A 12,477-nucleotide genomic window follows, 5' to 3' on the forward strand; every position below is an offset into this window, starting at 1 on the left:
GGTGACAGAAAAGCTTGGTCCTGGAAATAGGCAAGAAAATTGCAGCAGAAGAATAAAATGACTGCATGCAAAAGCCAGGTGGCTGGTACTCTGAGGGCAGTACAGTGGCTTTGACTTTAAGCATGTGGTCCCTGGAGAAGATGCTGCTGACTGCCTGTTATCTTAGTTAAACATTTTAAAGCCTTTATGCCACATTCTAGTGAGCAGCTGTTGGCCCAGTTATGCATTTAGAGGACAGTGATATTTTTAAATGAGAAACCGGGAAGGAGGTGGGAAGAGAGCAGAGAGAAACAGTAGCAAGAAATAGGTGGGTGAGGGGTACTACGAGACAACAGGTAAACCAATGCGCAACATTCAAGACCAAGAGAAACACATGAGGAACCAAAGTACACAAAAAAAGGAGAAGGAAAGAACAGCGAACAGACAAAACATGGATGATACCGAAAACGAGAAATAAGAATACAAGTCAAGAAAATATGAATAAAACGAGAATGCAGCAAACAGACTTGGTGATGTGTTGCACTCCATAAATTTTCAAAGTAAAAAAAAAAAAACTACGAAGAGGAGAATCCACTTGTAAAGAACAACATAGCATGCAAGAGAAAAATGGAGGTGGAAATGCGTAAGCAAAAAAAAATCAGGATCAATGAGGGGTGACAAAGAGAGAACAGATGAGGCAATTTCCAAATAAAGCTTGGAGAAACAATTCGAGCGAAAGACCTCTGACAGACGGGAAGGTAAACATCTTTTCCTCTTGCATTTCTGGGGATTTGGGACCCCTTCAGAGAGAAGTGCAATGGTCACAAAGACGTGAGTTTATAAGTTGAGGACTGGATGCGTGCATACACAGTATGGTACTAGGGGTTTTTTTGGACAAGGAAGAAAGACATGAAGGACACTCTGGCCCATATTTATACTTTTTTAGCGCCGCATTTGCGTCGTTTTTTGACGCGAAATCGGTGCAAACGTACAAAATACAACTGTATTTTGTAAGTTTGCGCTGCTTTTGCGTCAAAAAATGACGCAAATGCGGCGCTAAAAAAGTAAAAATATGGGCGTGAGAGTGAAAGAGTGAGTGGTGGAAAGGGATGGGAGGGATATAAGGAATGAGGAGGAAAGAGAGACAAAAGAATGGGTGAATGACCGGAGCAGGCACGAGGTAAACAGCAGAGACACAGAAGAAAAAGAGTAGTGGTAGTCGGGGAGTGAGAAAGAAACGGAGAGACAGATGGAGCACGTGAGAAGCAGAAAGAAGTGACCGAGGCTTGAATGCTGGTTCTACTCAGGGACGTAATTGCCCACAGATGCCGATCTCTGGCGAGAGGTGGGCAGGGAGCGGGAGTGTTGGGGCAGTCTGCCTTTAATCTTCAGCAAATCTTTCCAATTCACACGTAACTCTCTCTTATTACTGCAGTCCCTACTCCTCGGCTCTGGGAGAGGCCTTTCAGATACCGACGAGCCTCTGCTGCGGCTGCCAGAGCCAGGATTCCAGCTCAATCTCTTCCAGACCTCAGCAATTTTCTGCAAATTGGAAAAAAGCGCTCCTCTCCCCCTCTCCTTTCTCTTCCACATAATCTTCTTTCTCTCCTTCCTGCCTCTCTGTGACATACTCATCTGTGTCTTCTCTTACTTCTTCTAACTTCTAAAATCATACTTTATTTACCCCCTCCACTCACAGACATGCCATTCTACGTTTCCTTGCACCCTCTAAGGTACCTTCTTTCACCTTCGAACATACCCTTGTCTATCTCCTCCCTCTCTCGAATATATCTTTCTCCGTACACCCTTCCACCTTCCAACATACAATTTTTACCCCTTCCACCCACTCAGACATGCCCTTCGACAAGCTCCTTTCCACCCTCCAACACACCATGCTTTACCCCTCTCCACCCACTCAAACGTGCCCATTCTACATGTTCCCTTCCACCCGCCAACATACCATTCTTTGCCCCCTCCACCCACTCTGCCATGTCATTCTACATGCCCTACTCTACTCTCTGACATACCATTCTCTCTCTCCTCCACCCACCCTGAGGTGCTGTTCTACATGCCACCTTCCAGCCTCCAACATACTCTGCTCCCCAAATCTTACACGTCTTTCTACATACCTGTCTCTTGCTCTCCCGCCCACTCTCCGACTTTCCTTACGTCTTGTCCACCTCCCCCTTCCAGCATAGGTTTGTCTATTGCCTCCATCCACTCTGACATGCCATTCTACATGCCTTCTCTAAGCTCCAACATACTCTACTCCACTTTCTCCACCTCTTGTCGGCAGAGCTTTCTCCGACTTCTCCATCCACTCTCTGGCATTCCTTACTACTTCTCCACCTCCTTTCCAACATACTCTACTCTATCGAATACACCCCTTTTTAGCGTACCCTCCTACATCTTCTCCTCCCATTCTGCGACTTGACCTTCCATGTCTCCACCTTCCACTCTTTTAGGCCTTTCTACTTCCCCACCCTCCCACTTGCAACCGAAAGACTACCTTCAACTATACATCATCCCCTCCCTAACGATCAAAACAATAGCTTGAGTTATAGGGAGATTCATGCTGCGTTTTGTTGATCTCCTCATACTGCCCCCGTTAACATCCTGTTTTTTTCCAACTCTGTCTCCATATTCCCTCTTTTTTCCTCTTTCTCTCTGCCGTAGTCTTCTGCAGTCTTCATTTGCTCCTTTTCACTTCAACATACTACACTTCATCCATTCAATGTACTCTTTCGTTTTACTTCCTTTCTCGCTGTAACATCTGCTTCCCGCCTCCTTTTGTCCAGGTACGCTATTCAATGAATCTTAGTTCAACTCTAATTTCTCCTAAAAAGACTGTTACCTATATTAATTAATTTACTTTTTTCTATTCTTATTCCCCACCACTCTCATTCCTTTTATTTTGCCCTTTCTGTTCGCACATTTTTTTATCTCATTTTTCATTCTTTTATTTACATTCAATCTTTTCACATGGCCTCTCCTCTTGTTCTAAATTCGTTCTTCTGATGTAGTCTGTTTTTCATCCTCCCTATTTTAGTCCTTGTGTATTTTTTTTCAAATACATTTAAAACTTATTCGGAGCCTTTGACAGCAGAGCTATCCTTGAAGATTTTTAAACTATAAAGAATCAGGACTCAGGTGATAAACCTATGCCTTAGGTTACTCAGACCTTGCCAGTATAATCTTAAGAACCTTGTGGGCCCGGACATTAAATATTTTGGTGCGCCAGTAGAGAACAAATTCGAATAGTTGTACCCATTTCCTGCTAATTCAAATCCCTAAAATGTCAGACAATACTACATTATATGTTAACCTTTAACAAGGTCACACAAAAACAGCAAAAATTTGTCTTGCACAAGACCCCAAAAATCCTGCAAATGACACAGGATGGAGAGACAGAGTCAGAGGTAGAGTTACTTAGAGAGGGAGAAAGGTTTACCAAGAGAAATAGAATAAAAAGGGGTCAAACAGTGACATCACACATCAGAACTATCTGTTGTTATACATAGATTGGTCAGTCATAGGCCTCACATGGCTTCACTCCGCCCTGGGCTACAAAGACTGCGTAGGATTATGTCTTAGACAACATGCTATCTTTTGGGATACATATATTGCATTATGCTTAGCCCTCACAAAGCTGCAATAACCCGAAGGATGCTCACTGTGCAGGCTTCGGTCACACCCAGCAAACTTACCCTTCAGTTTACTCATATCTTACAAATTCTGGTCTTAATCAACAGATTTGCAATTTGGGTAACGCAGCTGAACTCCAGGCTCAGCAATTTCACAAGAAGGCAATATGTTAGGTTTCACAAAAATATTAGGAGTGGGCGATAAATTCCACTCTGCCGTTGGCGTTTATGGAATTTTGCCCACTCCGTATTATGCTTGTAATGCAGAGTTCTGGCCAAATTCTGCCAACTGCCACATGGTGGAGTTTTTTCTTGCACACGGTTCACCAATGGTAAGTTGGCAAGCATGAGCGAGAATTGGCACCCCAAGTGTGATTTTCGGGCTCTAAGAGGGCACCCAGCGAGATATTCTCAATGCGAATGGTTGTAAGTGGTCACAACCTTTTGCAGTGAGAAAGCTGCAGCTCAAGTAGAAAATCTACTCAAGCAGGCAGCAAAGTCAACTTGAGCATTATTACCCTCTGGCGTGCCACATGGTGCCGTTTGCTCTGATTTTTCAGAACAGAATGAGCTAGTCCTAAACTTCAGCACGAGCAGCACAATGTGACGATTTCTGCCAGTTCATTGAACTTTGGGGAATCTCGCAGAGTTTTCATGTAAGTTCACGGAATTCCAGGATGAATTTCTGCTAGTTCTGCTCACTCCTAATAATTATTACAGAACTACATCATAGGTATCAGTGTATGCTGTGGTGTAATATATACGTCTTATAGGCTCAGGCTGAAGTCCACAGTGCTTGCTCTGAGGCCACCCATATTTTACAGTCTCACCACATTGTCAGCAGTTCTCATTCTGAGGTCACACAAATACTACAGGTTCAGGCCACAGTCAGCAGTACTCACTCTGAGGTCACACAGATCTTACAGGTTCAGGCCACAGTCAGCAGTACTCACTCTGAGGTCACACAGATCTTACAGGTTCAGGCCATAGTCAGCAGTACTCGTTATGAGCTCACACAGGTGTTGCAGGCTCGGGCCACAGCCAGCAGTACTCACTCTGAGGTCACACAGATCTTACAGGTTCAGGCCATAGTCAGCAGTACTCACTCTGAGGTCACACAGATCTTACAGGTTCAGGCCACAGTCAGCAGTACTCACTCTGAGGTCACACAGATCTTACAGGTTCAGGCCACAGTCAGCAGTACTCACTCTGAGGTCACACAGATCTTACAGGTTCAGGCCATAGTCAGCAGTACTCGTTATGAGCTCACACAGATCTTACAGGTTCAGGTTATAGTCAGCAGTACTCACTCTGAGGTCACACAGATCTTACAGGTTCAGGCCATAGTCAGCAGTACTCGTTATGAGCTCACACAGGTGTAGCAGGCTCGGGCCACAGCCAGCAGTACTCACTCTGCAGCCACACAGATCTGTCAGGGTCTAACAGTAATAAACCAAAGTTATTCTGAGTCAGCAGTACTCATTCTTATATAGCACAGATGTCACATGGCTCGTGCCAAGGGCATCTGAGTATACACAGATCTTATAGGTTCAGGCTTTGTACAGGAGAGCCAACTTCGAAGTGATCCGAGTGTTGAGCGCTATCATGTTGATTATTTGGTCGCTCCCTTTGCTTCACCATTCCTGAAAGATGGGACCTTAGACTGCGGAACACACTCCCTCTCAAAAGCATTACTGTTATAAGTTGACTTTTTCCAAGAACACTGATCTGCAAATTGAAGCAGCCTAACACAAATAATCTTATTAAAAAATCCATTGTCCTTAAGGATGTCATCTCCCGGAAAGACTCCTTAGATTCATGATTCTCTGCCAGAGCACAGGTCTTGGCAGCCACAGCCGAGGCACACAAGAACTCATAGGTCAAAATCTTTACAGTTTCTCAGATATTCATCCTCTTTATCTTCTATTTCCAAATTGTTAATCGCTGTCATTTAAGAGAGCACAAGAGCCGAGAGCTCCACAGCAGGGCGACCAAGGGCAGAATCAAAGCAAAAACATTATTTTTCTGTCCAACAACATGGTTGTACTTGATTCTTTGCCCTTCAGAACAAACTTCACCTTTCTCTCATACAGCAGAGGCATCATTGTGCTACCTGTATTACTCACCACTGCTCGGTCCTACAGAACAGCTGTCCCCATTGTATCCCGCAACCTAGACATCAACATTGTGTCCTATTGCATAAACATCGCCATTCTGTGCCACAGCACTCACGTTAGCATTCTTTCCTACAGTACAGGGATAATCCTTCTACTCACATGAGACACCACTACACCATTCCACAGCACAGACATCCCCATTCAACCACACAGTACAGACGTCATTGTTCTTCCCACATCATACACCACTGGTCTATCTCACACAACAGGCACCGACATTGCACACTAAAGCACAGATATGCCCATTCTATCCTACAGCACAAGAATACGCGTTCTACTCACATTAGACACCATACATCATTCCATAGTACAGACATGCCCATTCAACCACACAGTACAGACATCATAGTTCTTGCCGCATCAGACACCGCTAGCCTATATCACAGAACGTACATCAACATTCTACCCTACAGCAAGCATATAACCATTCTTTCCTACTGCACATGAATAATTCTTCTACCCCCATGAGACACTACTACACCATCCCACAGAACGGACATCCCTATTCAATCATAAAGTACAGACATCATTGTTCTTCACACATCAGACACTAGCTAACAAGTTAGCTTATCTCAAACAACAGACACCGTCATTCTGCCCTAAAGCACAGATATCACCATTCTGTCCTACAACACAGGAATCATTATGTTACCTACATCAGACACCACTACTCCCTCTCAAAGAACATATATCCTCAATCTATCCTGCCAAACAGACATATTTGTGCTACCTACTAAAGGTTATCCTACCATGCAGACATCAATGATCGACCCGGAAGCAGATATCAATACTTAAGGCTCTAAAACATTTCTAATGTTTCTATTCTACTTTAGACAGCATGGTTCTACTTGCAGCAGACACCATTAGTGACTGTTAAATAAAGACACCCCTGTCATGTCCAACAGTACCTCCCCAATGCAGACCCAAATGCTCAGCCCCAGGAGTAGACATGTCTTTTATATTGTCCATCTATTCTTGTGCCTTGCATCACTGTTCAGTCACAGAGAACCTATATCATATTTCTGTTTTACAGCACAGGCATTGCTGCTCTAACAAACTTCAAAGTTGCATCAGACAGCAGATCCAACTAGTCTATGCTACTGCACATACATCATCATCCTCTTTGAGTGGCTCCAGTAAGGCTGACATGCTATCCTTTGACTCCTCTCTTTGAGAGGGAGCAGGGAAGCTTGCCTTGTAAAGAGTACATCTGGTGGACCCAGTGCCTAGCACTCGGACACCCAAGCCAATTAGCTGATGCTCTAAGGACCACTGAACATGACTTCAACAATGTGCTTAGGTGATTCCCATGTATAGAAGTTATCCAAACTAGTTTTGCAATTCATTTATGTACCTTGTGTAATGGTAGCCAAAAGTTTGAATGCTATCTTCTTGTTGTAATGAATACGGCATGAGAACTGTTTCTCAAAATGAATCTGATTATCTCAGGCCAGTTGTTTGCCTTTCATTGCACAGGGTTGTCCTGGAAACTGGGGCTGTGAGGTTTCTTAGGTTTCTCACATATACCACGGGCATTGGTGCCGTCCCCTACCTGTGCATTGACATCATAATTGTAATTCACAACAAAAATCATTTTGGAAACCCAACACAATCACAATGTTCTATCCCATTGTGCAGACATTAATTATATCCTCTAGGCCATATGGTGATCCCTTTTACAGCACAAATACAGGTTCACTATACAGAGGCCATAGCAAGTATGTGTTGGCATTTGCTGCAAAATGGATTTACAGCACTTGCAGCTTAATCCTGCAGCATAATTTGCAGATTTCAATAAAAAACAAATCTTGTTCAAACAGATCTAACGTTACTCAGAAAACAGCACACGGTTGCCAGACCCTCGGCAAAATCTAACTGGTCACTTCTCAGTTACTTAATGCATATTCGTTGAACTGTACCAGACAAGTGAATACTCACTTTACATAGACTGTATGAATATGTGTTAAAATGACAAAGTAGTAAAATATTACCGCAACAGAATGTGCTCGGCATAATATCACATAATTAGCTTTTTATTGCTGTGTAATTTAACCAAACCTGTTTCTTAATTTAGTCTTTCATTGCCAGATCATTCAAGTGTCCCTGACTACACTACAGCACAAATACGGGTACTCTCCTCTATAGCTCAGAAACATATACAATGTGCAGTGCGTGCATCTTGGACTTTTTAACCCAGCACATATACAAGTAGGTTACGATGCTGCATACAGAATTGTATTCTACCCTACAGTGCAGGAATCATCACCCTATACTACTGCACAGACAACGGCTCTCTATTATAAAGTAGTGATTTAATACATGCCAAGAACAGCACCATCTGCATTAGGAACCTTTAAAAACTCCTGACATAAGTTATTCCCAACTCTCTTCCTAAAGGATGTTCTATTGACAGGATATACACAATTCATAGTGAATCCACCCCCTGGTAGCCAAGCAATAATTAATTATTAGGAGACCTAATTAAAACAAACCGTGCCAGTGCAGAACAACTGATGGGTAGAGTAGCCATGGTAAACGAAAGAAAAAGCCAGTTACCTGGTCTGAGAGACTAGTGCAGGAGCCTGTGAAATCCTCCAAGTCAGACTTGGATCCCCCGTCCCGGTCGTCAATCACCAAGTCGATTGGCATCTTTCCCTTTAAGCATGTGATGTAGCGATGGCAGAAGTTATCGCACAAGTCGTGAACCTGTAGAGGTAGGAAGTGAAGGCAGAGAGGATGGGGAAGGAGGTGTGGGAAAGAGGATGGGAGAGGGAGGTGGGAAAGGAAAGAATATGGTGAGGATGCAAGACAGGATGAAATTTAGGAAGGAATGGAAAGAATAATTGTGAGTGGAAGAATACATGGGAGGAGCGAAGATAGTAAGCAAGAGAGAAGAAGAAGCAGGAACAAAGGAATAATGGGACGGACATGGCGAAGGACGATGTAATGAAGGAAGGATGTTGGGATGAGTAAGCAGGCAAAGCAGGAAGGAAGCGGAGGGGGAAGGACAGAGGAAGACATGATGTCAGAAAGGGAGAGCGTAAAAGGACCAAAATAACAAAGAGTGTGGGGGGTGAGGAGAAATAAAGAATAAAATAAGTGAATAAGAGAGAAATGTTCAGCAAGAAAGAAAGATTTCAAAGAAAGAGAAAAATAATTAAAATATGTTCAGAGTAGTTCTGCTTTATACGCACTGTAGCGTCACAGTGGTCTGCGAACGGTGCAGGAATGGTGGTTCTTTGAAGCTCTCCCAACCTCCTGCGCACCCCTTACATCTCCCCATTCATTCAAACCCTCTCTCTGCTAAATATCAGTTGTATTCTGGAATATCACAGAAGGAATATCAAGTCACAATATTGTGGACAAATAATTGAAAACCAAAATATGAAGAAGGTAGGTAAAATCAGACAGTTATAGATTTACTATTCTTAACTCCACATCTACATGCCTGAAGAGATATATAGCATCCAAGTGCATATATGTGGAGTTAGGTATACACAATCTTTTCACACTTGTGTCAATATTTGGCCCTCGATATTTTGGTCAGGATATTGTGACTGCTCGGTATTTCTTCCCCGATATTCCGACCAAACACCCTAAAGAGACAAAAGTTCAAGGACTGTGATTTAAGGTTAGATGGCATCTTATAACATCATAATTATGCAGTTAGAGGGCAGTCTATTTTATAGATAGCACTAAATGCGGTGCTTGTTAAATTTACTGACGAAGTTTACATTAAATAATGTTATTGTTAAATTTCAGTATAAAAAAAATCTACAATTGGCCAGTTATGGTTACCACCATACCCTTAACACTCCCACTGAGCACCCAATATAGACATATATATTTGGTATATAATTCAAGGTAGGGGCATGATAGTAACGAGAAGTGATGTATTTTACTGGATTTTAATGCTTAGATTTAACTAAACATTCCTAAACCTATTAACACCACAGATGCCAATAGACCAGACTCACGTGGAAGACTCCCGAATTTTGAAGCCAAGAATTGCTTTATTTGAACTGTCTCCCGCCTGAAATTGTCTTTACTTCAATATGTCGCTGGGGAAAATACATTTTCCTGATTTTTTGTTTTAATCTCCCACTTCTTCTAAAATGTTGGCATGCATGTAACACACACACAAGCATGTATATATCATTCTTCATAAGCAGGTGTCAGATCCTGTACTACTTCCAGTTTTAAAGGCCACTTTCATAACTCAGAAGGCATGACATGCCTAAATCTGAGGCCTCCTTTTGAGGTTGGGAGGCAGTTCCGATAGCCCTTGAAACAACCCTCTACCCGGCCCTTCCTTTGATCAATATGCATAAAACGTTCCAAGAACAAACTTAAATGCACTGTTACTGTCTTGGTACGGCTTCCAAGTTAAAAGGAACGCAAAATGTTTTTTTTGTATTCCCTGTTCAGAGGCCTCTGCTTGTAACTTTAAGACCTTCATTCACTTCCGGGTGGAGCCTGGGCAGGCTCTGCAGTACAGTGTACCTGTGAGGGGTGCATTCATCACGGCCCCGATAGCCCCTCCCTTCTCCTCTTATGCCTTTCTTCTCACAAATTGTGTAACAGTATCAATCCGCAAATCTTTCTTCCCTCCTAGAGCCCAATATTAACAAAGGGAACCCCCTCCCGCCTTCGCCCCAGGCCCCTCTCTCCCACACACATAACTACCCCATACTGCTGTCAGTAATCACTTTGAGTCGCAGCAGGCAGATGGCGGGAATCAAAGGGTTAATTACCACATTAACAAGGGGATTATCTGGTTAAAAACCGCCTGGGCTGTTGTTGCCATAATAGGCTCATTACCTTATCAAACCAAGGGAGATTCTAAAGGGAAGTCCTTTTGTGCCCCTCCACCCCCTGCCCCCAAGGCCAGGCACTGCCGTGAAGACCCAGAGAAGATCTAGCTTTGAGCCACGCAGCAGATCTACCTGGTAAAGGTCAGGCAATAAAACTGCACGTTTCTGAAAATAAAGGTCGGTGTAATTCTGCCACCCCACAAAGTTGTCCCTAAATCCGGTGTTTCCCTCTTGAATGTTCATTTTGTAAGATAAAATCCACGCTGGAGACTGGTTCTTCCAATGCTCGTAGTATTTGATCTTAAGATAGTCCGCTGGGTTAATCCTCTTCCTGCTGAGTATCTGTGAAACATAAGGGTCACGAGTTCGGATCCCAGCAGGATCAACTCGGACTTTAATCTTTATGAGATCAATCAGTATCATTGTGTTTGGGTAATAATCTGTTATTTACAAGACTCCAAAGCTGCAGCCCTGAGGCTGAAAGCAGTATGTATATACAACACAAACATCTGAAAATGTATTCCATTGAAGGTTTTGGTTATGTGTTCAAAATGCACACACTTTTCGTGGGGAAAATCACATATGGGTGTTTTGGGTTGTTTTTCATATGTCTATTTTATGCAATTCCTATTTCCTTTTTTTCTCAGTTTTGTGTGATGACCCCTCATTGTGTAATGAACCGTTTTTTTTCTATTTATCTGCCTTTCTTTGTGTCTTTGTATTTCCCTCCGCTCCCTTCTCAGTATAGTTTGAGGATACACAGATCTAATCTCACTGGCAAGCAGGGCTGGGGAGGAGTCCATCACTTAAACGACCCATGCATTGATATCCACAGTCTGTCAAAAGAGCATCCCCAGTTCTCCTTAGCACAGGCATCTATTGAAGTTGGGTCTTTGATGGTTTCCAGGCAGGGACAGAGTAAGGTAACTTTTCCTACTCTCTCCTGCTCCTTTTAGGAGGGGCTTGCCAAAGTAGTCTGGCAGTAGTGATGATCACTCACAATTTGGGATGCAGTCAGAGACAACATTGTGATGGTACATGATGAGAAAATGGAGCTGCAACTAACCTCATAGGCCTCCTGCTAATGACAATGGCCCTAATGCACTTTTGACCTGCATCAGGAGCTCTTGTATATCCTGAAACACATTATGAAATGCCCGTAGGGGGAATAATAGAGGCATTGCAAACAGAGATTAGGTCAGATACATGACTATGAGTATATACTAGGCCAGGACCCAAAAGAGAGAACCATACAGACCTTAGAGTTCCAGAACTATAGTTTGCCTATACACTGGAAGCTTGTGGCACACTATTCCAGCAATACATGCATAGGCACATATAAAAACTGGTAAGTGTGGCATAAAAATCACCCTAGTGACCTGGTGGCAGATGAAGCAGAGTGAAGTACAAAGACTGCGCCCCATTCACAGCACAACATTTGTTCATCTGTTTCACACACAGGTCATTATAAAGCTCCTAAATAAGTATGTAAATAGTAAATACATACATACATGCATACATACATACATACATACATGCATAAATACATAGCAACAAACATAAATTAACTAATACTGGGACTGAAGTAGTTGACATCAGGCTTGAAAGCACAAGTCAACCAACCACGAGACTATGTATCAGCCCACTGCCACAGCAATGGAGCTCTTGGAACTACCAGTGCATCTATCTCTGTGTTAGGAGAGGTGAGCAAAATTGCAAATATCTTTCCTTCAAAACGTTATGATTTTCTTGTGTTAAAGCTTTGGGTCTTTGTGAATTTCGCTAATACTTAATTTAAATAAATCAAATAGTGGGAGAAAATGTCTGCTAATAGTAGTTTTTGCTGTGGAAAATTACATCAAA

The 12,477-nt window shown here is 42.8% G+C and overlaps 1 protein-coding gene across 5 annotated transcripts in view; it reads right to left on the reverse strand.

The window, feature by feature from the left end:
* The window catches only part of MEIS3 (Meis homeobox 3), a 117,229-nt gene that overhangs the window by 72,306 nt on the left and 32,446 nt on the right, over positions 1 to 12,477 (reverse strand). For all 5 annotated transcript variants that reach the window (XM_069207488.1, XM_069207485.1, XM_069207487.1 and 2 more), the window contains exon 6: positions 8,357 to 8,506. In XM_069207488.1, the coding sequence (XP_069063589.1) occupies positions 8,357 to 8,506 (150 nt within the window). The remainder of the gene's footprint in view (positions 1 to 8,356; positions 8,507 to 12,477) is intronic.

This window comes from Pleurodeles waltl, chromosome 9 (genome assembly GCF_031143425.1).
Source record: "Pleurodeles waltl isolate 20211129_DDA chromosome 9, aPleWal1.hap1.20221129, whole genome shotgun sequence".
Classification (NCBI taxonomy): domain Eukaryota; kingdom Metazoa; phylum Chordata; class Amphibia; order Caudata; family Salamandridae; genus Pleurodeles; species Pleurodeles waltl.